Consider the following 26,183-nt stretch of genomic DNA (forward strand, 5'->3'; position numbering starts at 1 on the left):
TGAAATCTGGGACTTGAGTGCTAATCTAGTGTTAGGACAATATTCCTGGGATGTGTTTGTTCCCTCTTAACATTTGCATTGATGTTTGGAGATACTGCATCTTAAACACAGTTCTTGCAGCTAATATCAGTGCATTCTTGTAAGCTGGAGTCTTATAGATAAAATTATCCTGTTTCTGAAATTTAGGCTCAACCACAGGTTTGTCTGCAACACCTCCTGCCTCTCTGCCTGGGTCACTAACCAATGTGAAAGCGTTACAGAAATCACCAGGACCCCAGCGGGAAAGGAAATCATCCTCATCCTCAGAAGACAGAAATAGAATGGTAAGGAAAAGATCAGCTATTTTTATTTGTAGTGTGGGATATTTGTAGTATAGAAATACCACGCAATCGTGTTCCTCTCACTTTTCTCTCATCCAAGCCATCTGAATTATTTTGAAGATGACTGTGGCAATGGTCAAGGACTTTAAACCAGTAAATAATGGAGTGAGAGAACCACTTTTAAACCACTTTGAACCAATAAGTAATTGTGAGACTGAGATATAAATCACTTAAATAATTGACTAGACTCACTTTTACTCCCTTGCACCCAAATGTTTGGTGTGCTTCATATTGTAATGCTAGTTTCCCTTCACATAATGGCTTAACTTTTCCGACCATGATTCATAAACTTTGAAAGTAACAAATTTATGTAACAAATTTTTATGTAACAATGCATAAAAATATCTGCATTTTTTAAATTCACAATTTAACATTGTGATTCAATAAGAATTGAAAAATAAATATGACTTTCTTTTTGGTAAGAGTTTCTTAATATTTTCTGGTTTTAACACTGCCAGAAAGCTGTGGCAAATATTTCATGCCAGGAAATAATTTGGTATAGCTGTGTCCTGAGGTTTTGTTTATGGCTGATTTGAAAAGCCAAAAACAATACCTGAAAAAAAAAAGTTTTTTTAGGACTTTAATGATATGTAATGCTGATACCAAATCTTTAACAAAGGAGCTGCTTTTACAGACATTAATGCACTTTTTTTTGTTTGTTTTTTTTACTCCTTATTGGTTTTGCATATATATAAAGAAAACTCTTGGTCGACGGGATTCAAGTGACGATTGGGAGATACCAGATGGACAGATCACAGTTGGACAAAGAATAGGATCTGGATCATTTGGAACAGTCTACAAAGGAAAGTGGCATGGTATGTGGCCATCATGACAAACAGTTATTCTTCAGCAAGTCACGCTGCCTGCCAGGGGTCACCCAGCTGGAACGTAATAGGGAGAGTCCACTGAAGGGCAGTAAATATGATTTGGAAATTAGTAAGTAGTGTAAGGACTTCATATTGTTTAGAGACTCAACTCTTGCATGTTATTCTGAATTAAGGCATTATAAGAGTAAAGATGAAACATAGTTATTAGGTAAAGGAATCCATCTTGACAAATGAGGATTTCAAATGTGTATTTTGATAGCTTTGGCTTGGATAGGATTCCTCAGAGTGAAGTAAGAACAGTGGTTTTACATTTTACTTATTTTAATATTGTAGTGATTTATTTCATGAAAGCTAGAAAACAGGGTACCTCAGTATTTTTCATGCTCTGTATAGCATTTTCTCAGTAGAGGAATATGTATCAGTGGCACTTACTAAAAATTGCTGTTTTAAAGGTGATGTGGCAGTGAAGATGTTGAATGTTACGGCACCCACACCTCAGCAGTTACAGGCTTTCAAAAATGAAGTAGGAGTGCTCAGGTAAGATTATTTTTAATGGCATAAAATAACATGTGTAAATTTGTGCCTCATTAATCACTGAATTTTAGATTTCCATTAGAACACATTGGTCTTACTCCTCCGTGATGATACCTCAGGCAGAAAAAATAACTATTTCTTTATATCCACTGCTAGTTCTTCCCTCTCCTGTATGTGTTTGTCTGCACATCTGTGTTGTCAATATGTGTATGTCAAAACACTCAAGACAGGACTGGTTTTTGCTATTATACTGCCCCCAGGGCACAGTGAAGCCTAAGTGTGAGCTGTAGGCTTTTCTTTCCACACATTCACATTTTGAGATTGAAGGAGAGCACAGCAATTGTTGGTTTTCAGCTGCAGCACTGCCCACATTATCTGCTGTTTAATAGTTTCTGTTCAGTAGCATTAATTTCTCTTTGAGGTTTTTTTTAATTGTATTTCTCATAAAATCACTTCCTGATTTCCTTTTCTCATGTCTACTGCTTGTGGTTTCTCAGAGGAGGTATTTGTTTTGGGTTCTGCTCTTAAAAGAAGATGCATCAACATAGTATGATAGAATATTTATTGGGAAAGAACATTGCATCCAAGTACAATCTTGAGCATTGTCGAGCCTAATTCTGTTTTAAAAACAAAATAGCATGAAGGTTTTTGCCTCTGGAAACCTGATGTGTTGAGCTGGGTGCCTGAGCTACAGAAACATCCCCAGTAAGTTACATGCTGAAAAGGGAGTGGTCAACCTTTTTCCCAAGGAAAATGTTAGTTCCAAAAACTCTAAGCTCTTAGCTGTGGAAGTAGAGGCATTTCTGTGGTATGGTACTTTGGATATCTCTTCATTTTTTTGACATAATTTTGACAGAACTTCGTGAAATCAAAAATCTCGTTTTTCATAGCTAGTCCAGATTTGTGCTTTGGATATCTCTTTTTTTTTTTTACATAATTTTGACAGAACTTCATGAAATGAAAAATCTTATATTTCATAGCTAGTCCAGATTTGTGCCATCAGTCCCATAGCTGGAGTCCAGCCTTTTTGGTTGTTGATGGTTTCAGCATTTCTGTAGTCAGTTGTTCTATCCTTTGACCCAGACAAGGCAGATTTACCCATTGTTGTGCCTTTTCCATTATGCTTCATTTTTTGCAAGGATTTTTTTGCCAGATTTGCAAGAAACTGCATATTTTTTGTTCCCTCAGCAGTTACTCTCAGCAGCACTCAACAAATCCGTGAACCTGAAAAAGGCACAGTCACATAGCGTAGAACTGTCCTGGTCTGCATTTCTGCGAGGACAAAGGTTCACACTCTGGGCCCCCATGTTAGTGTTTTAACATAAGAAAACATAATAAGAGTCTGCCATCTTCCACCACAGCAAAGACTTAACAAGCTACCACAGGTTTTAAGCTTGATCTCTCAGGTTTCACCAGCAGAGAGCTGACTGCCTTCTAGCATACCAAGCTGTGTTGGAAGAAGATTGCCTTTATTTTTCCTCAGCCCCTGGGAAAGCTAGGAAATACTCCATAATTCTTAGGGCCTCATCTTTGTAAAACCTCGTTGGTATGTTTGGAGGTATGTAGTTCTTCCTGTCTATTTTATGGCAGTAAGAACATGATTGACTTGTCCTGGAGGGTGAGGAGAACATTTCACATTTCACAGTAGATTCTTTCAGGCCTTGAATCTACTGGGATATCTACTGAGATAATTCTTTTTGCATTGTTCATTAGGAAATTTTTCTGTATGGAGTTGCTCCATCTTTGGAATAGGTTTGATTTAATCTGGTCAAATCTCTGTGGTGAACTCTAGTTTCTCCAAAGTGCTGTTTGGAAACAAGTTCATATCATAACCTTGCTGAGGAACAGTTTTCATACCTGTTTCCATCCTTTCTTTTATGCTGACTTCACAGAGAATACAAATTCTTGTCAAAAAAAGCCCTAAGTAAAACTGAAGACTTGTCAAGGAGGTGTGTTGATGGTATACAAACAAAAAAGTTGTCCTTTCTGGAAGCCTCTGAGACTGGAACTTCATTTTGGATGTCTTCCTTATGGGCAGCAACATATCGTAACTGGACTAAGATCACACAAAAGCAGACCTGCCTGCAAACCATTTCCATCCATGGGGACCTAGTGGAAACAGTATCTTCTGAGCAGTCCTGTGCTAAGGTGCTTGCCTGGGGGAAGCCGTGCTTACCTCAGAGTAGTTATTCCATGTTATTATGATCAGAAAGGCTAATGTCTGGAATAATTCATAAAACTGAATTTAGCAAGAGATTCCCGTGTTACCTTAGTAAAACTTGAGATTGACTCAACTTCTGTTTGGAAATATATATGTCAACTGTGATAGACCTGCCTGGGTTTTGCCTGATTTCTTATTCGTTTTTATTTGTTTTTAAACAGGAAAACACGACATGTGAATATCCTGCTTTTCATGGGTTATTCAACAAAACCCCAGTTGGCTATTGTTACACAATGGTGCGAAGGGTCCAGCTTGTATCACCATCTACACATCATTGAGACCAAATTTGAAATGATCAAGCTAATTGATATTGCACGACAGACTGCACAAGGCATGGAGTAAGTATCGTATTACTCGTCTGAAAACGAGCTCTGGGGCAAAGTTTTCTTATTCCCTTTCCACTGTGGCTGACATTGGCAAATAAGGCTGGTTATCTGCTCACTTTGCCAAGCCCAGGGTCCTGTCTCGATCATCAAAGCATTTGGTGAAGTGTTTTATTACTCTGATGAGTAAAATAGACTTCGTGTGCTTTTTTTCGGAACATAGGAAAATACAGTCTTAAATAGAAGAGTCTTTACAAACTTTATAATGCAGATAATCATATGGTAGAAGGTAGAGCATAGTTTAAAAAGAAACACCCTGTGAATAAAAGGACAGAATTCCATAAGATATGCACAAGGCAGACAGCCCAGCCCTGGTAGCAAAAAGAATCAGGGTTTTTTTTTTCCTTTTTTTTTAAGTATCATAGCTCTTTAAATAACAGCTTTCAGTATTTGGAGAAAACATACCTATTTGGTTCCAAGGATTGTAAATAATCTTTACTCCCATAGAGGACTGTTGAGTTAGAATTTGCTGTAAGATCAGAGAAATCACCCTCCAGCTGAAAAAACACTATGATGATTGCAGTTCATTGTGCCATTTTTCTACTAAGTATTCTATTACATTTTCAGTCAAGAGGTGGGGAGGTGTTAGCAGCAACCAGCCTTAGCCTTCTGTTAGCCTGCTCATCTCCCCAGGCCCCATCTGTAGGTAGTGGAGATGCAGAAACTGTTTTATGAGCATGATTCAAAGCAGAGACATAAATTGGGGCTTTTCCAGGAGTTTTGTGCCAATCTCATTGACTAAACAAAGAGCCATGGGAGACTGGTTGCCTAATTTAGGCTGTATCTGTGCTGTGGGGCAAGTACTCTCCTCTGTGTTCCCTACCATCTATTTATCCAGTCTGCAAGGGATCTTTTTTCCACTCTTGTGCTTAAAAGCAGTCAGCATACCTGAGTACACACTGACACTGGGAAGCACATTTAGAATCACCTTACCTAAAGCTGTGACTAGCCTGCAAAGGGTCTTGACAGTCACCATTAAGGCTGGGAGGCAGAACTTTCAGCACTGAATGTGAAAAAACTACTGAAGTTGTTTTTATTGTGAATATTGAGTTAGAGTTGAAAAGCAGAAGTTGGAGCATAATTGTTATTTCATTCAGCAGCAGCATCAGATTTGAGCTGGAAATGTAAGCTTTATTATGCTTTTGGCTTGTTTTTCCTGTGAATGTTGCAGAAACTGTCATTGGTAACTGAAGTTTTACTACCTTGCAGTTTGAATATCTACAGAATTTGTGTTTCAGTAATACAGTGAATTTTGAGTTGCTGATTAGTGAAATATTATATAACCCACCTAATCTATGATATTCCTTTTCAGTTATTTGCATGCCAAGTCAATCATCCACAGAGACCTCAAGAGTAATAGTATCCTTTCCCAGAGATGTAATTCTGGAATGTGACAGCATTCCTGGTTCTTTTTTTTTTCTGCCAGAGATTAACTTAATGATATGAAAAGCTGTTCATGTATAAATATTTGCCAAGTAGAAATTTCACTGAGTAATAGGGGTATTATCAATAATAAAAGGGGTAATAGCAGTAACAGCAAAATAAGGGATGCCTATGGTGTCTGTTGATTTCATTGCAATAACATAGGAGGTTTGGGGGTTTTTTTGCATCCTTTGGTTTCTACATGTAATGAAAGATTGTGCCAGTTCACTCACGAAATATTTTCAGCTTTCCTCATACTTGGCATTTCAAGAAAGTACTTGGCACTTCAAGAAAGCCACCTGGCCGTGGTCTGTTCAGCACTGGCCCAGTCATTACTTATGTAACCCTTAAGTAGCATAATTCCTTATGCTGGCTGCTTAGAATCTGTGTTTCACAAAAACCTTCTTCAGTGGTGGTCAGTGGTAAAAACTGTCATGTGTATGTTGCCAATTTGTAGCTGTTTTTTGTTCTTGTAGGACAGGACCAGCATTGCTTGTCTGTTTTCCCTTAACATTTCCCCTTAGATATATTTCTTCATGAAGACCTCACAGTAAAAATAGGTGATTTTGGTCTAGCTACAGTGAAATCACGATGGAGCGGATCCCAACAGTTTGAACAGTTGTCTGGATCTATTCTATGGATGGTATGTAAAGGGGAAGTGGTGAGTTTGTTTCAACAAATTTATTTGCCTTTGGCCAAAATTTCTACACTATTCCTCCAGCACACTGATATACACAAACTGTCTTAAGCTGGAAAAGACAAGCAGTAGTATGAAGTACTAAATGAATACTTTTCAACTGTACTTTAAGCATATGTTTTCCAGTAGTCAGCAAAAAAACTTTAGTGTCTTAATCCTTTACTCTGAGGTTTAAACTGAGAAGAAAATGGTGGCTAAGGAAAAAGGGTATAATTAATCCAGTGTTGAGGAAAAGGTGAGAAAAGCCATGCAAAACATCCTGCAAAGGAGTAGAGAAACTAGCTCAGCTGAAAGTAAGATGCTCTTAAGTTTTAAGAATTCAAGCATGGTTATTCCACAGTACAACTCCTGTACAACTCCAGTTTCTCCTTTCTCCCTGGAAAAACTTAAAGCTCTGTTAGTTGGCATTATTCTCAGTGTTGTTATAATCCTAGTTTCCAAATGTCTTCTCAGCCTGGCCAAGGTAATTTTGTTCTGTCATAGAGGAATAAAGAGATCACCAAACTAAAATGAAGCAATGGGTTATGAGATTCATGTCAGCATCCACTCTGTATTAGCATCCAGTAACCTGTGAAGAGTGGACCTTGCACTTGTACTCTGGAAAAGTCCATGTTTTGTTCCTGGTATGTGAGGTGCAGTGTGATGTAGAGAAATGAAAACTAATTCTTCCCTTTTATGATACAGGCACCAGAAGTTATTAGGATGCAAGATAAAAACCCATATAGCTTTCAGTCGGATGTGTATGCATTTGGGATTGTTCTTTATGAATTGATGACTGGACAGTTACCATACTCAAACATCAACAACAGGGACCAGGTAAGGGAAGGGATTGACTTCAGTCAGCTGTGACCTGAAACAGAGATCAATTCAGCCTTGGGTAGTGCACTTTCTGGTGTGTTGTGTGATTGATATTTCCAATTCTGATGTTGTGAGATGACATTTCTGCATTTTCTAGATCTGCCTCAGCCACATAGCACCAATTTACTTACTTGTCTTGAGGTATTTTTTGTGTTCTTTTTTACTTTAAGTATAGATTCTCAGCTTCTGAACTGGTTGCCAGGATACTTATTAGGGAGAGAGCAGGTTACTTAATAGTAATCTAGAGTAGTTCTGCAAAGGCGAAATGATCCTCTATATATGTGTTCTGTTATTCCTCTTTATTTCCTCCCCACCCCACCCCTCCACTTGCATGGAATAATAGTGCAGCTACAGGACAAAACAGAACAGTCATCTCACTGAATGTTTTGTATTCATTTCGATCTTGAGAAATGCAAGCACCATCTAACTGAATTTCAGGAAATCAGCGTTTCTCAAACCCTGCTTGATGGAGTATATGACTTTCCAGAGTGTGTGAATCCTCTAAGAAGATTACTTAATTGTGAACAAATATTCCTTAAGTCTTAATGATACCACATGCCTGTAATATATCTCCATGGGTTAGGTGCTTTGGGAAGGCATACCTGATTCATTATTTCTGTCTAATCTGAATATTAGTATCTGTGCATCAAGATCTTTGGTGTGAACTATTCTGTGTCTAAGCAGTGATGTATTTATGTTGCTTCTGTGTCCTCATCTCTTGTTTTTTCACTGTCAGTACTTGAGAACTGCAACCATAGCAACGTTCATCTGTGAATGCCATTTTATAAGGCTGCTTCCATATCTGCCAGAACATATCATCCCAATTCATCAAATTTGGAGTGACTCCTTCTTTTTAATTTTTTTTTTTTTAATAATTTTGCTTTTGCCTTTTGAAAGAAGGGAGATGTCTGGATTCCTGACCAGATGGATCCAGCCTTCTAAAAACTGTATTTAACATTGTCTTGTCTTTACCTTTTGAGATTTGAAAGATGAACCCAGTGATGTAGGTGCTTACAATTAAGTGCTGAAACAAATTTTAAAATGCAAGTGAAGCCACCATATACAATGTGATCTAATGTCTTGAGTTTTGCCCCTCCTTGTCTGTTATCTCCGAAGTTGTAAATATTCAGCTACTATGACACAACTAAGATTCTTAGTGAGCAAAGCATCATTCTTGTTACACCTCAGTGTTCCTCTCACCATAATAGATTTTTCTAGACTGTTCTTGTAGTGATAGTCTCTTTTCTCTAGTTCAAAGTAAAAGTTTAATCCCTATGTTATTTGTAAAGAGAGTATTTGAAACATAAAGAATGAATTTTGACTAATTTCAGCTTGTGCAGTTATTTAGAAAATATTAACACAAGATCATGGTAAGTCTCATTGCAGCAGAGGTAAGGGACAGGGTACATAAGTCTACTATGAAATGCTTCTCTGGCACATGGGGATTTCTAAAGAAACCATATGGGAGTTTTATATTCCTCCTTGATGCCAACACAGATGTGACTGAAGCAGAAAGCTGAAAAAGGACCAGGACTGTGTTAGTATAAATAACACGAATGACATGCTTGAGATGTGAGGGGTCTCTGATGGTTTTCTTTCCCCAGTGTCAAGATATGAAATAGTTACACTTCATTAGATAGAAGGTATGACACACCTGCTGGGTCTGCCTGAGTGTTCAGAAAAGGCAGTGATTACCTGCTGCAGCATGAATGGATCTTTGATTAACTAGTTTGGAAGGGCTTTTTAGTGTCAGTGCAACTGCAGTACTCAAACCACATTGCATTTGACTTTGGCTTGACATGATGATGTTTGATGTGGGTTTTTTTATGTATACGAGAGACCATTAACCATATTTATGTTTTGTTTTCCTGCTTCCTATCAGTTTACTTTGGTTTATGCTTAAGTTTTATCCTTAGGCAAAATATAAGCCTTCCATGTACAAAGAATTACTGTAAAAATACAAAACCTGTCTGTCTCCTCTTCTACAGAGGAGAGACAGTACCTCTTTTTCTTTTGTGGTTTTCTTGGGGGTGGGGAAGATGATCAGATGTCAAGAATGAGCTTTTGTGTTGGAAAAGTATATGGCAGAATTTATTCTTAAAAGCTGAAGGGTTTTAATATCCAAAGTCCATGTATTTCTTAAAATACCTTTCTGCGTGAACTTGCTGTTGATTTATAAAACAGAATATTTCCTTTTACAGAATATTTATTTTTAGACATTCTGTTCCTGCCAAAGTTGCTTATTCTTGTTTTTGTCACAGTTTTTGACACTGAAGAACCGTTCCTTGGATGGTTATTGCTATAAATGGTAACCATTTACTAGTGTTCAAGTTTCACAGAAATCTCTCCAAGGAGGAGGAGGAGGAAAGATCTAATTTTTTCTCTGTACTGAATAGGTTAGCAAGCATTGCTCTAAGAAATCTGGCAATTTCAATACCAGATAATGTTTCCTGGGAGCAGAAAACTTTCTGCTGGAACTAAAATGTTCTTGCAAAATGTTCACCTTTTTTTACTGTTTGTTTTATGGACTCATAATCTTCCTCTTTCATCTTTTTTTCCCCTTTAATAAAGATAATTTTTATGGTGGGACGAGGATATCTATCTCCAGACCTCAGCAAAGTACGGAGCAACTGTCCAAAAGCTATGAAGAGACTAATGGCAGAATGCTTAAAAAAGAAGAGAGATGAGAGACCCCTTTTTCCACAGGTGAGAGATGCTCCTCTTTAACTCTCAGTAGACTTTAGAATTCAAAGTTGTGAACTCACTGGCCGGTTCCAAATTTTTTTGATTAGTGTTACAGCATGACTTCATAAGAGCATTGGCTCAGTACCTGGTTAGAGCTGTGTAATTAGAAATGCTTATTTTAATTTCAAAACACAGGTAGTAAAATGACCTGTGTATTTGGAAAAGCATTTGTATGTTGGAGAAAGTTTCAACTGGGAGATAGTGAAATTGATAATTATAGTTAGACACAAATTAGAACTTCATATATGTGCTCAGAAATCTTTATAGCCCCCCTTCTTGCTCTCCCCCAAGCTTTGTGAAGGGAAACTGATTGTTTTGCCACAAAACTTGATTTTTATCATGCCTGCTGAGGAAGGTTTGGGTTCTAAAAGCTTGGAGGAGGGGAGTGGGAATCTGATTTTTTTTCTGCTTTGAATGCAACCAAATAATTTTCAAAAAATAAGGAGCTCCCCCTGCTGACATTTTGGTAAATGGTATTAAGCAAACTGCTGCCAAAGCTGGGTTTGTTTGCAGCTATGGCAGCTACAGGTACTAGTGCTTGGACAAGGAGCCAAATAAAAAGCAACTGTATACACTGTGCTTACAGAGGGAAATTAGTATGTCTTTATAAAGGGGGAAATTCCCAAACTGTCCTTTCCAGCTTTTGCAGGATACAAACATCAAACATGCAATGCAGTAATCAATATTTTAAAAATTCTGTTTTAATTTAAATATTTTTCTGTAGTTAATTAATGTTGTGCCTTTGGTTTTAAGATAGAGTTTCAGCTTTGGAACAACAGGTTTGATCGTTTATTTTCTGCCTGTTTTAGATTCTTGCCTCCATTGAGCTTCTGGCCCGGTCATTGCCAAAAATTCACCGCAGTGCATCTGAGCCCTCATTAAACCGGGCTGGCTTCCAGACAGAGGATTTTAGTCTCTATGCTTGTGCTTCTCCAAAAACGCCCATCCAAGCAGGGGGATACGGTGGGTTTCCAGTGCACTGAAAAGACATGTGAAAGCATGTGCCTGTGTGTCTGTGTGCTGGGGTGTTCCTGTGAGTGCAGCTCGTGTACCAGCTGTGGTTTTAAGGTTTACTGAGGGAACGAAGATTCACTTCCCAACACTGGGCATTGAATGTCCCAAGCACAAAGTCTGTGTTGGTATCGAGTGCCCTGGGAACAGCTGGCGCGAGAGGAATTGTAACGTCCCATAAGAGACATGGGAAAAGTCACTTCAAAACAAGCAAGGTCTTCTTGAGGTCATGGGGTGTCAGTTTTGCCTAGTTTATTGATTGGAATTAGTTACTCAGGAGTGTATTTGATTTTAATTACACAAGCTATGGTGGTGTGTTGTTTTGGTTTTATTTTTTTTACTTCAGTTGAGGTCATTATATTTGAGCAATAAGCTTTAGATTCTTCATTTAGTAATGCTGTTCATATGTGGGAAACAACTGGAAAAATAAACTGAGCTTCAAGGCTGAACACAGTCAGAACTTCTTGTGGTCAGCAGAAGTGAGCAGATACAACACAGAATCCAGAGAAAGCCCTGAATTACGTGTGGCTCTTATTTTGAAAGTTGAAATTTAAAATAGTCCTGTTTAGAGAACATCTCTTCCTGCAGAAGAGTGGTGACATGGGTTGTTATTTTTTAATTTTTTTTCCCCCCCTAAATGCTCTGACCTGCTATAGTTTAGACCATATCAAAATGTTCTATTACAATGCAACACAGAAGAAATTCTGAATCTGCTTTTGCCTAACTGCAAGACTATTACTGGTAATGATGCCTGTATCCTTCGATTAGCATGGATTTCAAAATTTAGAAAAACATTTTAAACCTCAAGCATGACCAAATACTTTGAAAAAAATGCTGCTTAACACCCATAATAGGAAAAGAAGATTTGAAAAAGCAGTTGTTTTCATGGAAATCGGTGTTATACCATGAATTCTGTTAAGATGAAAGGTTTTAATTATTTTAATATTGTTAAGAATACCACTGAACATGACAAATTGATTTTTTCACTTCCACGTAGAAGCTGCTAGTTTGACTAGAAGGGAGTCAGCTAGTCTAGATATCTGACTGAGAAAGCTAGACACCTTACCAAAATCCTGCCAGCTCACTTTGTATTTTTCTCTGGAGCATTCCTCTGGAGTAGGTAAATCAGAGGAGTGGTTCAGGTTGTATCAGTCTTTGATGTCAGGTATGAAAAGAAGATGTACTGACAGTGTTCTTGCGTATTTTGAGGTGAGTTACATGGTTTTACTTGGTTTAAACAGCTAAGCTGTTAATTTTCACAGATTCTTGCATCAGAATAAGCTATTGCTGCTCTTGTTAGGACTTCAGGGGCCAAGAGTGTTCCTAGTGGCTTCTGATTTACATACACATGGAGAAGTTGCTACCAATAAGTTTTTGAAATAGATCAGGAATTCCAAAAAGCTTGGCTTTCTGATGTCAGACAACTGAGCCTTTTAAAATGGGAAGCAGATGTAGAGAACTGGAAGAGATATAGGCAGTTTCTACATTTTGTGGCTGGATTCTAATAGGCTTTTTGGCTTCTGCTGTTGGAACAATTTTTCTCATTTTCTTAGTCAAGAAAATTTAACTGTTGAAATCTCCCTCTATGGAAATAGTTATATAGGATGAAAGTTGTTACTGTTTTAGAAAATCTGTTTCCCATCTCTCTGGTAGCTTTACCTCATTTTGGCAGGCTTATCTTAAAATGAAAACAGGACTTAAGTGTTTTCCTCTCTCATTCTTTATTTTATATATTTATTCTAGACAATGAGGAGGAATGCTTCCTAAGCTTTGGGGTATTCAGTACAGGCTACAATTTCCATCTCAGAGCAAGAGGATGCTACTGGGTCTCCTGCAGAATCTAGAAATGTGGCATTCCACACAGAAAAGTCTTGACTACATGGGGAGTTGCAGAGAGTGCAGAACCATCATCACTGCCCTGACCAGGCTTACTCTTTTTCAGATCTGCCCTATCAGTTCAAACAAGTTACTCCTTGGAGTAGTGTTATCCTCCTTGTTGTTAAGATTGTTCGTCTGTGCTCTAGGAACTAGCAGTTATGGGGGGAAAATGCTGCCATCCTTAGACACACTTGGCCCCATTTCCTGCTGCATGGTCAGTGCATTCTTCCCGTCTCACCTGTTCTTACACGTCGAGCACCGTTTGAGGTCCGTGGCCATAACGTGATCTTAGCTTCTCACTAAACATTTTATGAAGCCTAAAAGGAGGCTGCGTTTTGTGGATCATTACCTTTATCTGACATAAAGGCATTTAGAGCATTCTGTAATTTGTAATTGCTGCTTCAGTGAGATTTGGGAACATCTGTAGGATGAAGATGATAACTACATCTGTGGATTTGGGTCAAAGTTCTCAAAGGTGCAACTCAGCTATGTTGTTCAGAAACAGATACCTATTGGTCCAGAAAACAGGTCGTAGGATCTCAGGTTTTTCTGGAGGAGTAGTTTATAGCAGGTGAGCTTCTTTTTTAATTTACTTTCCTACATCTCGGTATAGAAACAAAATCTGTCTTGTTACCTTCTAGAAGATGTTCCAGATTTTTATTTAACCCCATGGATGGTATCCATACAAAAGATCAGCACAAAATCCAACAGAAAATTACCTCTTTGTCATAGTTTTCCTGTGTCTGTGAATGTAATCCAGGCAAGATGTTGGAATCTGGTGTTTCTCTTTGATAAGTCAGTTACTCTCTACTTCAGTAGATAAGGCTGGCACAGGCCTGGAAGGGAACCATTATTCTCCTTATGATTCTTCAGGAAAACATGGCATCTACCCCAGCATAAGGAGGACAGTTACGGTGTTGTGTATATACCTGAGTAACCTCGTGAGTCCAGGTAACTTAGAAATTTGTGAGAGTAGAGAATGGTAGCTGCATCTTGAATCCCTCCAGGAATCAGGGGCAGCAGGTTCACTCAAAACATGCCCTCGTATTACATTGTTTGGAGGCAACATGAAAGATCTTGATCATCTTTTTAGTACAGAGTTTTTGAAAGTGTGCATTTAAAATAGTTTGTGCTCTCTCTGCATAATACAAGCGTGAAAGGACTGTAGCAGCTAACTTGAAAGGGCTTTGTAAGAAGTGTGTGTTTTCAGATGCTATCCATCCTTTGGAAAGGAATTTCTTTGTTACCAGTCAAAGCAAGTATCTGAAGTTCTACTTGCTCAGAAGCACCTCACATGTCTGGCTCACAGTGAATATAAATGTCTGGGGGTTTTTTCACATAACAAATGGCTAAGTATGTGGTTTCATAGCTTCATGGTAAACTGATCTCATTTGGATCAGCCATGGCCTACCTCCTTACCCTTGCACTGGCAGATGCTCTCCAATTCCATGAGTCTGTTCCGTGCATTTGTTGGGGTTTCCTCCACCATGAACAAAGCAGCTCTCCAAAAACTGGTTAGAAAACTCTCCTTGCCCAACAGCCTGAGGTAGCATTTCCTACATCAGCTCCTTGAACCATCTTGCTTTAAGGACACATAGTGCTGCTGTGGCACAATGGGCAGGTCACTGCTCTACAGCCCAGGTCAAGAGATAGACTGGGACCTCAATAGTCCCAGTTTGGATTAGCATTGCCCATTGCAGGACTGTGTCCAAAGACTTAGCAGGGCAGAATCAGGACAGGGCACACTGGGTTGTGTTCCTAAAGCTGTCTTCATTGCTCTCAGGCAAGACCTTCCTGGCCTGCTAGAAAATGATGAATTCACATTTCATGTTACTTTGTTTATCTGTATGCATCTTAGCCTCAGGAAGAGGGTTCTCTCCCCCTTTTTTCAGGTGGGGTTTCTTCTGGAAGCTAAAAGAACCAGCTACAGCTATTTTACATCTTCAGAATAGAAAAGGTGACATAGAGTACTTCAGCTACTCCTCAGAAGGTGCTATTGACACCTCGATGAAGGGATCCCGTACGTGGATAGGTATAGCCATCTACATTCCTCATCTAGGGAAAGCTGCTGCTGGCATCCGCATTTTATACATGTTCAATCAACATAATCTTGTTATTAGATGAACATGTTACCTTTTTTTGGTCTGCTATTGATTTGAGATCAGATTAACACCAGAATTTTGAAAGGCAAGATTTAGCTTTAGCTTGTCAAAGAAAATGTGTTTGCTAAGGTTTTATTTAAATGGCAGCAAAGTCTGAAAACTACCTTTTTAAAGCTACCATACTGTCTGAAATACTTCTTGACTTCTGATCCTGTTTTTCCATTGCTCTTTTCCAATTGAAGGTTCATCTTTTATCTTCTGAAATCCCTATATGACTATTAAAATCTGAATTATTACTGGAAATGGGCAGAAGGACAAGATGAGTAATGAGGGAGCCATCTCTTGTTTATAAATTGATCTTTAATCAGCAATTTAGAAAGGCAGAATGAAAAATAAATTAAGTAGAGCATGTTTTGAAGGTGTAGCTAGGCATGAATGTCATTCTTAAAAATTGGCCTCACAGGCAATACTCGATGACTTTTTTGTCCTTCTCTTAAAAGAAAAAATATGCAAAACTTGAGATGTTTCTAGAAGATACTGTGAAGAGAGTCGAGAGATCAGTGAAATGTAGCAGAAAGCAGCAAGAAAAAAGGATCAAATACTTAGAGTATTTTAGAGCAAGAGTTTTATCTGTTGGTGGAACTTGTAAAATAGGAAATTAGGTCCATCGTGAAGCTTTTATTCCTTCGTTGTTGTAACTTAAACCTGCCACCACAGTCTATAAAGACACATAGAGCTTCAGGTCTGTCACTGCCTCCTGTGCCAGCCCCTTTACTTTAGACCTTGGGTGTACTCCCTTCTCATTTCTTGGGACACACAGAGCGCTCTCCCTGCTTTCTTCAAGTTCCTTAGAACTGGATCAGCTGCTCCTCCCAGGCCTTTTAGATGCCTTTTCTTCCCCCTCCTCATGCAGACTGCTGATGACTCTTTTGGTTCTCTTCTTTATAGAACAAGACATTCCATGATAAGCCTAAAATTTTGTTTGCAGGGATGTTTCTGTTTCGTTTCCAATATTCAGAATAAGAATCTTAAGACAAAACAAAGCCAGCAACATGGTTGCTCTTGAAAAGATGGAAGGATACCAAGATAGGGAGCAGTTGTTTGGATGTATTGGCATTCAGCACTCTTCTGTTGAACAGAACAAAGGGTCTCTAATGCCTACTTATCACTCCTTCCTTATTACAAAAGCTCTGAGAAGTGCTGTCAAGAAAGTGACATAAACTAACCCAAAATTCATATAAAACCCAACACAGGAAAATTACAGGTCTGCTCCTTTTTCTCTTCCTCCTGAGTCCTTTTGATTATGCGTAGTTGAACACCCCTCACTAAAAATCCTATAGAATACAATTTCTTTGTGGGTGGCAGGAAATTCTTTTTGCTAAATCATAAGATTGAGAGGGTTAGTATGTTAGATACAGCTTCTGTTCAATCTTCTGGGAAACTCCTTAAAGACTTTGGGCAGTGATTTTACTCTGTGCCATAGTTCCTTTCAGAAATGGGACTACCAGTCTATCTCACGGTATGGTGACACTGAATAAATTATGTAGAATTTCAGGAGGTCATCACATGTGAAAGCACTGCATGTAATTATTTTTTATTCAGTAATTCTGAAGGAAGCATGTGGTTGCTTTATTTGTTGTGCTCTCTGTTAGTGAGGCCTAATTTCTGGTCTGGGATTGAGTAGATAGTCTCCCCATTCTTGTTTTTCTCTCAGTAGGTTGCTGTGTTGGTCTCTAAACCAGATTGTAGCATTCTTTAATACTGGTTTTATATTCAGGCACTTTACTGTATATAGTCTTTGAAGGTTAATGGGTGTGTCAAACAGTTCTTTGTTATTAAACCAATTTTACACCAGAACAGAAACTAGTTTGCAGTCAGACGCATTTATGGAAATTGTTGCTTCTCAGGAGGATATATGTGCAATAAGGAGTTTAAAGTAAAATCAAGCTGACACATTTTTTTTTCAAATGCATGATGATTTAGACTTTGCTTGAACTCTCACAGTTCTTGGGAAGAATGGGTACAGCTTGCTTTCAAGAAATTCTATGTTGGTTAAATATGCTGGGTCTGTATTCAATGTTCTCTCACTATGTATTCTCTTGTGCTTTAATTTTAACAGTCTGCATTTTTTAACATCTTTTGTATTCAACCTGATGTTCAGCTAGTCTAGAGAAAATCTCTGACTGCCTAGTAACTGAAATCACCTTTTTAAACCAAGCTCTTGTCCTCCCTCTACAGGAGAATTTGCAGCGTTCAAGTAGCCACAGCACCATGGCAGCACCCACTCTGTTATTTAAGTCTTGTGTTCCTACAGTTTCTTAACATCAAAACTCCATTCTGCTCCGCCAAACCTAAAATAATTTAGAAAAGATATCCATAAGCTTAAAAGTGGAGCAGAATGGAACTGCCAGTCCAACACAATGGGAAAAAGTACCTTTTTGGGAACCAGAGTCCTCTGCTGCCAGTGTTTCTCCTTCAACACAAACCACCACGTGCATTCGGAGACCCGCAGTGGCTGCCTGTGCTGTTGGCATCATTCCCAGGAGAGGAGAGGGCGCTCGTGGTTTGACTGTGGTGCTCGGGCATGAGGGGATGGAACTGCTGCTGCAACTTAGGAGACTTGCTTTGGATGGTCTGCCGGTCGGCTTTCTCCCTCTAACAGTGTAACCATCAGAGGCTGAAAATCTGATGAGTGCTAATTTAAAAGAACCATTCTCCATTCTGATCCTTTTTTTTTCCTGGTGTACTTACTGATTTATGGACAATGCAGTATCCCCTTTTCTCTGTATTACAGTGTCAAACACCTCAATCTGTCTATATTATTGGGTTTTATTCTTTTAAAATTAAAAGCGTGGGGCATTGGGAACTGGAGAAGATGTTATTCTGAAGGCGAAGAGGTTCAGCTGAAGGAAAAGGGGATGCTGCTGCACCTTTTTTCAGATTTACTTTACCACTTCTTAAAAAGAACAAACAACGACCACCATCCTTAACCTTTTTCCTTTTCCCGTATTTTCTTGGTGTGTGCATATACAACATCTTTTAGAAGGATTAAGTAGATCCTTCTTTTGTTGGTCCAGCAACAAACTGAAGTTTTAAAAAAAAATGTAGCGATTTGTCCTCTCTTTTATTTTTTCTTTGTATCATATGATACAATGTATTTATCAAAGATGCTACTGCAGCATCTGAAGTCTGTAGAGTTCCCGATACAGACTGTGAATGGTGTATGTACCTACTTTAAAAGTTTTATTTTAAATGAGGGTGCAGGTTAATGCCAGGTACCTTACCAATATGTAATGTTTTCGTAAACGGGGAAAAAAGTTCTCAGGTTGAATTGAATACAAATACAGAACCCCCTAGAATTAGACATTCCAAAAATTATGTTTTGGTACTTTCAAGAGCTTTTTTTAGAGGATTTTTATCCTGTTAACTAAACGTCCTCCGATAAGTGTGTGTGTAAATGTGGAGCATCTTGTCCTAATGGCAAGTTGTTAGATCAAAACAAAACGGTACTTGCTGGATCCACGCTGACTACTTCTCCTCTCATTGCTTTCCTCCCTGTCATCTTTTCCCTTCCGTTTGTCTTTCCCTTTTGTACACTTTGCAAACTAGGATGAAGGTGGCGGTATCTCCACTAGACTGCTTTGTTTTCCTGTCCTCCAATCCTGGTTTTCAAATGGTTGGTAGCTTTTTGACAAGTTACCCAGTCAGGGAAAAAACAACTCATAAAGTTCTGCACATCGTTTACCTCTAGTAGAATATCTTGTGATGTGAGCTGTTTGCAGAGTTCTCTGGTATGTGGTATTACCTGTAAATTATTTGTACAGAGGCAAGGCAGACCATGTTGGAAAGAAACTCAAGCTCAGACAGAAGTTTTCAGAATTTGATTTGTTTTGGCCCTGTACCACTGCAGGTGAGGCAGGAGAACTGGACCCTCCCCTCTGGCAGGGACGTTCCTGCTTAGAGGTGGTGGGGGATGTTAAACAAAATCGTGACAAATAAATGAAGGAGTTAAATGTGTGTGAATGTGGTGTCCATGCTAAAGATGGATGTACTGGGTGAGGACACTGTCCTTCCCTCCCTGGGGAGAGTTGGACTGTTTCTGTCTGCAGAAGGTTGCTCCCAGGTGAAGGGGGAAATGCACAGTGGTAGTGGAAGGCGCTTTTAATACCCTGGAATTCTGCGGTGTTGCTGGTAGTCTGTTATGTTTGTCAGTAAATATTTACTGGGGTTATAGGGACCGGACTAATCTGAAGTGGGAATTATAACTGAAATACTGTGTATTCATATTAATTCCACAAACATTAGCAAGACAGCAATAGTGAATGACTTAATAGTCACTACAAGAATGAAGTGATTCATGTTGGTACATGAATAGAAATGATTTTGTGTACAGGACGCATTTTAAAAACAAACAAAAAAAAAGCACAAATTTTTTCTTGTCTGCCGTGGATCTTCAGATGCTGTAAGGTTTTTTCCTTATTGAGATTGGCAGCAATTTAAAAAGTAGCAATAGCCACTTTCTAGTGTGGAGAAGCCAATGTGCAAGTGGTGGTGAAGACTGGTGAAGTCAGAGTTCTCCCTGGTGATCATCTGAGGCCAGTACATAAGAGGTGGAGGGAGCCTGGGGCCACTGGTGTCAGCAGGCAGGTGAGAGCATTCACCAGATACAGGCTCCCAGAGGGTGAAGTAGTCACTGCTTCTCCTTTCACCCCGTGCTTGGCTCCAGCCCTTCTGTGGGCTCTGGCCTCATTTGTACATGTCAGGCATACTGGAAATTATTGTTCTCTTGGAAGAAACTGTTAATGGAGCAATTATGGACAGGTGGTTCAACAGTCATTTGTTTCACAGAGCTTGTTAAAAGCCCTAGTTTCCTTCCACAAAGTCATGCTGGCAGAAGATTGTCTGTTAGGAACTTTGTTCTGTCTTTGCTTAAAATGAACTTACTTTGGTGGAGATTCATTACCCATTAGTCTACAATATGCTTCTTGAGCCCATAGGAAAAGCACAAGGAAAATTGCTATCCTTGTCCATGCAAAGCACTTTATAAGTAACACATGATCTCTGGGTTGTTTTGTTTTGGTTTTTTTTTCTTTTTTAACTGGGGTTTTTTTTGTTGTTTTGTTTTTCATTTTTGTTTCTGGTTTTGGTTTGATTTTTTGTTCCCTGAGGAATGTGCAAGTTGTTTGGCTGCTGTTTAGATAAGTCCTTTCAGGATGCATTTCTACTGGTTTTCATGTTTGTTTGTTTCCCTCCAGATAAGTGTAGTAATATGTGTTTGTCTGTAAGAGGTCCCACATAATGTTCATGCAAAATGTTGGAAGAAATGTGGTTTGTAAATAATTGGGATTATTTTTGGTTTTATCTTTTCCTTCAGGAGTTTTTCTGGATGTCTTGCATGCCATCATAACCAGTCTTAAAGGTGCCCTGTAGATGTTTAGTGAATGGGGAAACGAGTAGACGAGAAATGAGTGCCCTGTGTAGCAGTGGGATGAAGGAAGTAAACTGAAATGATCAATACATTCATGCCCATTACCCCAAATTCCTTAAGCTTCTTCGTGGTGTCCCAGCAACAAGCACATTCCATAGTATGGAAATGTTAGTACATATTTTGTGTGCACATGTTGGGGCAAACGTCAGTCACACAGCTTCTTTAGGCTCTACAGTATCCAGTATTTAATAATTATTTGCAAAAGTACCAGTATCCAGTCCCAGCTATTCATGTCTTTATCAACCACACATAGACCTTCCCCTCTGCCTTTCCTTTTTCATACAGTTAGATGAGGCCTGTTATCTGTTACATCTTCCCTGTCAGTACGTGATTGTTTCCTGTGTCGTATTTGCTGGAACTGGAACAGTGTAGTGGAGCTTAAACCTGATGGTAGGAGTACAGAGATTGGGGTACTTTCAGAGTAATTTCTGCATTAATTAAGTCACACATGGCCCCAGATAAATTAACCCATTCATTTCATTTTTGCTAAACTCACGCAGGTCATTAAATGAATTTACTTCTGTGTTTTATGTTTACCTAAAATTATCTCTCCTTGTACTTGAATGCTCTAGCAGCTGATGATGATGCAAAATGTTTGAGGCCGAGTACTGCCATCTTACCATGGCCTCTCAGCATTACTTGGATTAGAGAATTTGGCCTTTGTGACATAAAAGTGAGTAAAATGCTGACTGTTGATAAATACCATGTTTTTCCACAAATGCCCAAATTGGGGGAGATCACTGAAGATCACACATAAATAGGTTTTCTTCTGTGTTTTCCTGGTGATGTAAATGCATCCGGCATTTTACAGAATGTTTAAGGAAGCCAGATCCCCAGACATCTCACAAACAAGTTCAAATTGAAGCTTTGATAGCTGGAGGGGCTACATTTAGGGAAGAAGCATGTAGACATTTCACACTTTTGCAGCCTCTAGATTTCATTCCCTTCTTGACTGTGAGTACAGCATGTGTAGCACAAACCCTTCATAGTACTGTATACAACGTGTCTTCTCTCTATTGAAAGAATCTATCACCGATAGCACAGTGTGACAGAAAAGCTTTCTAGGTACAGTCAAGTTAAAAAGCAGTTGCGTGAGTTGACTCTTAGGGCATCACTCTGAAGGTGCTGGGTATTCTTTTCTGTTATCCATTTTACACAGAAGTTTATGAAACAAACTTTCTGTTTGCTGCAGCCTTGTTACTGTGTGTTTGTAGTTAGTATTTGTTTTGATATGCATTTTAAATACTTTTCTTCACTGCTTCATTACTCCATACCAACTGTGTAAAGTTTAACAAAGGCAAGTGCCGGATTCTGCACCTGGGATGGGGCAACCCTGGATGTACACACAGAGCGGGGAATGAGGGGCTGGAGAGCAGCACTGCAGAAAGGGACCTGGGGGTCCTGGTCAATGGCAAGTTGAACATGAGTCAGCAGTGCCCTGGCAGCCAGGAGGGCCAACTGTGTCCTGGGGGGCATCAGGCAAAGCATTGCCAGCTGGGTGAGGGAGGGGACTGTCCTGCTCTGCAGTGGGGCATCCTCACCTTGAGTACTGTGAGCATTTTGGGGCACCTCAATGTAAAAAAGACATTAGGCTATAAGGCAGTATCCAAAGGAGGGTCATGAAAATGGTGAAGGGCCTTGAGGGGAAGCCATATGAGGAGTGGCTGAGGTCACTTGGCTTGTTCAGCCTGGAGAAGAGAAGACTCATTACAGTCTTCAATATCCTCACAAGGGAAGAGGAGGGGCAGGCACTGATCTCTTCGCTCTCATGACCAGTGACAGGACTCGAGGAAACAGCATGAAGCTGAGTCAGGGGAGATTGAGGTTGGATATGAGGAAAAGGTTCTTCACCCAGAAGGTGGCTGGGCACTGGAACAGGCTTCCCAGGGAAGTGGTCATAGCAGCGAGCCTGACAGAGTTCATGAAACATTTTGACAATGCTCTCAGGCACATGGTGTGACTCTTGGGGTGTCCCACACAGGGCCAGGAGTTGGATTCAGTGATCCTGATGGGTCCCTTCCAACTCAGCATATTCTGAGATTCTTGCCTAGTAAATAAAACTATCAGCAGAGCAGAGCAAAGTTGTTAAAATTCTTTCTTTGCACTTAAGTTTCAAGGATGCTAATACAGAAGCTACTAAGTCAGCACTGTGACAGCAGTAAGTAACTATGAACCTGTGGAAGGAGGAAACTTTAAAAGCTGCAGAATATAGAGTACATTGAGAGTGACTTCAGATGAAAACTAGCATCTCTTTTCTTTAGAAAAGAGAGCTATCAAGACCATCTGTTAAAGTGTTTACATAGGGACCCCCAAAACAGTTTTTGTAGTTTGCCAAATGATCATGTGCCTTTGCAACCTTAAAAAGTACAACAGAATGTAAACCAGGTGCTTTGTAACTAGAGCAGTGTCTTTGGTTTACTTCTGCTGCAGTAGTTTTGTATATAGCTATCACTATAGGTAGATAGTTTCGAGTTGGTAAACTTCTGTAAAGCAGCAAGGAGGGCAGAGCATTCCCTAGGATACCTATTAGCATTTCAAAGGTAGGAATTGAAGGATACCTAATTCAGTTACAGTAAACCTGCTGCTTGAAATCTGCTCTGTCAACAGTTAAATGAGGTTCATTCAATTTAAAAACAAGCCCTCCTCCACAGACACAGAGACCTTGTCAAAGAAAAGTAATAGAAAGCCCTGAAGAGACCCAAAGTTACAGTGTTACAGCATCTTGGAATGAGATGGTAGATGAAAAATGAGAGCTAGATGAAGAGAAATTGATGGCTAGTACTCATGTAATGAAAGTCCACATATATCATATAATCAGTTCCCTGTTCCAGAAAGTGCAGTAAGTTTTGTTTTCTGGAATATCAGCAGGTTTCCTCAGTTCTTCCTTGGGCCTCCTGCAGTTGCTTTTCAGTGATCACATCCTGTTGTTGCACATTAACTGTGGGAGATGGTAGGTGCTGTGTCAGCTGAGGGACAGCCAGTATGTGTGAATTTGATTAGTTCAAATTTCAAACTGATTATGTAGGCTTCTGGCAGTACTTACATACCAGTGTCATATTTAACCTACTTGACCGTGAGGGACAAAATAATGGTTTGGGTATTATTAGTGCTTTTTCAGATCTTTTCATTTGCTTTGGGGCAAGACTTTGGGCATAATTGTAAATTATAAAGTTATGTCCAAATGCACAGTTCATCTGAAATATCAGACCAATTTTAATTTGGGTTTGTTCCTTTTAGAAAGGAAAGTGTAAAAATGTTTTACTCATGTTCCAGGAACTATCTGGAATCCTTCTACCTACCCCAGATTCTGTACCAAAAGTACATGTGAGGAGGTAGTTATTTTCTTGTTTTTTTTTTTTTCTTAAGAAAATCTCAAAGAAACTCTTTCCCTAAGAGGAGGGAGCTGATGGGAGGGTTTAGAAACTTCTAAACTACCTAGGTATTTGCTTCATAGTATCCAGCAGCAGTGTGTTCTGTTCATCCAGTCTCCTTAAGAGCCAACAGTGGCCTGTCCATCATTTTGTCTAGTTTGTCATGTTTGCAGCAGCTGTACTTTAGAATAAGCCTTGTGTGACATTTACTTCTGAGCAAGTAAACCACAAAAGTAACTATGTTTTCTTTTTTTGTTTTCTTTTTTTTTCTTTTTGTTTGGGTTTGGGAAGTGGTCAGGTTTTGTTTTGCTAAATGTCATTCTGTGTTGCATTTGTGTATTCACCCTAGTTGAAAAGAAAATCTATCTGAGTGTGTGGGAGTTCAGTGGAAAATTAGGAGAAGAAATGAAGCCCATCATCTGGGCATGGATGTTGGGTCTGGGGGGGAAAATGGACCAAACTTGGGTGTTGGGTTATTTTGGGATGGTGGGGGGTTCCGAGGGCATAATTTAAATTAACTCTGTCTAAAATGTGTAAGTGCAATAAATGTGCTTTTTTATTCAAAGCTGTGAACCTTTAGGGGAAAAAAAAAAAGAAACAAAAAAAATCAACCAAAAAAAAAGCACATCATTCCTTCATGAGCCTTGTGTCCTATCTGCCTCCCCTTCCTCCCCCCTTCTCCACACTTCTCAATTGACAGAAACCTGACAGTGGCCAACTTGCATGTGTTGGCAACCCAAATTAATGTTGCTGTTCTTCTGATCTCATTTGTTGGGACTGGGGAAAGTCCTGCCTCATACATCTTGCCACCCCTGAAATCCCTTTGGGATCCAGTGCTGACCTGTGCCTCTAGAGCAAGGTCTGCCACAATCTGGGATGCCGGAGCCAGCCCACCTGCGCCGTGGTCATCCTGACTCCAAGTGCAATGTTCTTCCTGGCCCTTTGTCCTGCAGTTGTAACTCCCCTCCCACCTCATTCTGGGTGTAGTGACCATCTCCCAGGGCTGGGCAGGTGACATTATTCTTGAACAATTGCAGAAGTAATCAGCTATCATGCCTAATTGGATCCCTTTTCCCCTGTCCAAACACACATGCAGGCTGGCCACTGTTGCCTTCTGTGACTCTGCCTTGTTGTGCAGGAGCAGGTGTGGGTGTGTGTGATCTGTGGTGCATTACTTGCACTGTCTCTCTGTCTCACTTGAGCACAGGCTGCTTTTCCTAGATTAGGAAAGGGGCACGGGTCTCTTGGGGGTTCCCAGGAGAGGCACGATGCACTGAGCAATGACAGAAGGTGTAGCACTCAGTAGTTGGACCCTCTGGGGGAGTAAGGGAGGACTGGCTTGTTTAAAGTTTATAGATATCCAGATCTATATCCTTTAAACTTTATTATTTTTATATATAGTCAAGACAATGGCATTACCTCATAATACAGAGGCTTGTTTATGAGAGGCAAAGTATGTAGTAAGGAGAGGAAAGGGAAATTTATATACAGATTTAATTTCTTCCGTTTGTTTGTTCCTTAGTGCAATGAAATGTTTGACCCACCACTTTAAACTCTGTGCTAACACATTCCTTTCAGCTGTATTTTTTTTTGACCACCAGAGGTTTGCAAGGGGCTTATGACTGCAAAGTAGAAGGTCCAGTCTGGTTACTTAAAAAAAAAAAAACCAATTGTGTTAGTAGATTTCCATAGCTGCTTTTTGAAATCTACAATGGAGTAATTGTTTTGAAACTTGTATTTATTTTTTAATTCGTAACAAAACGTTTATTTTCGGTTTCCTGTTACGTAGGTCATGACAACTCCCTTTTGTTCCTTCTCAAGTTTCCCCTGTAATTGCCAATACAACTTATTTTTCTTGTTTGTTCCTTCCCCCTTTACTTTTGTTGTCCCTCCATTTGTACTTTGGAGTTTTTCTCATGTAAATTTGTACAATGGGAAATATTGTCCAGTTTGGTTAGAGAGCATGGAGACTTAAAACATATTAAAATTTGATAGCTGAATTCAGATTGAAGAAAACTATTTCTGTGTAAAGTTATTTAAAGAACTCTGTATTATATGAAAGGCAAAAAGTTCTATGTACTTGATGTGAATATGAGAATACTGCTATAATAAAGATTGACTGCATGGAAAAGTCTGAAGTAGATTGTTTATTGTGTCGTGTTCAACTCCTCCTCTCCATGAAGTTGGAGAGGTGCAACTAAGGTAGTTAAGGGGAGTGAAAAAGTTACTCTAGGATGTAACTCTGGAAGGGAAAGAGAAGGAAAAA

At 39.4% G+C, this 26,183-nt stretch overlaps 1 protein-coding gene across 2 annotated transcripts in view; it reads left to right on the forward strand.

Moving 5' to 3' along the window:
• The window catches only part of BRAF (B-Raf proto-oncogene, serine/threonine kinase), an 83,785-nt gene extending 57,737 nt beyond the window's left edge, over positions 1-26,048 (forward strand). For both annotated transcript variants that reach the window (XM_064654723.1, XM_064654721.1), the window contains 10 exons: positions 187-323; positions 1,078-1,195; positions 1,660-1,744; positions 4,124-4,300; positions 5,658-5,704; positions 6,292-6,410; positions 7,149-7,280; positions 9,894-10,028; positions 10,877-11,030; positions 17,297-26,048. In XM_064654723.1, coding sequence (XP_064510793.1) covers positions 187-323; positions 1,078-1,195; positions 1,660-1,744; positions 4,124-4,300; positions 5,658-5,704; positions 6,292-6,410; positions 7,149-7,280; positions 9,894-10,028; positions 10,877-11,030; positions 17,297-17,319 — 1,127 coding nt within the window. In that variant the 3' untranslated portion in view covers positions 17,320-26,048. The remainder of the gene's footprint in view (positions 1-186; positions 324-1,077; positions 1,196-1,659; positions 1,745-4,123; positions 4,301-5,657; positions 5,705-6,291; positions 6,411-7,148; positions 7,281-9,893; positions 10,029-10,876; positions 11,031-17,296) is intronic.
• The last annotated feature ends 135 nt before the right edge of the window (positions 26,049-26,183 follow it).

This window comes from Pseudopipra pipra, chromosome 5 (assembly GCF_036250125.1).
Source record: "Pseudopipra pipra isolate bDixPip1 chromosome 5, bDixPip1.hap1, whole genome shotgun sequence".
In the NCBI taxonomy this organism is placed as follows: Eukaryota; Metazoa; Chordata; class Aves; order Passeriformes; family Pipridae; genus Pseudopipra; species Pseudopipra pipra.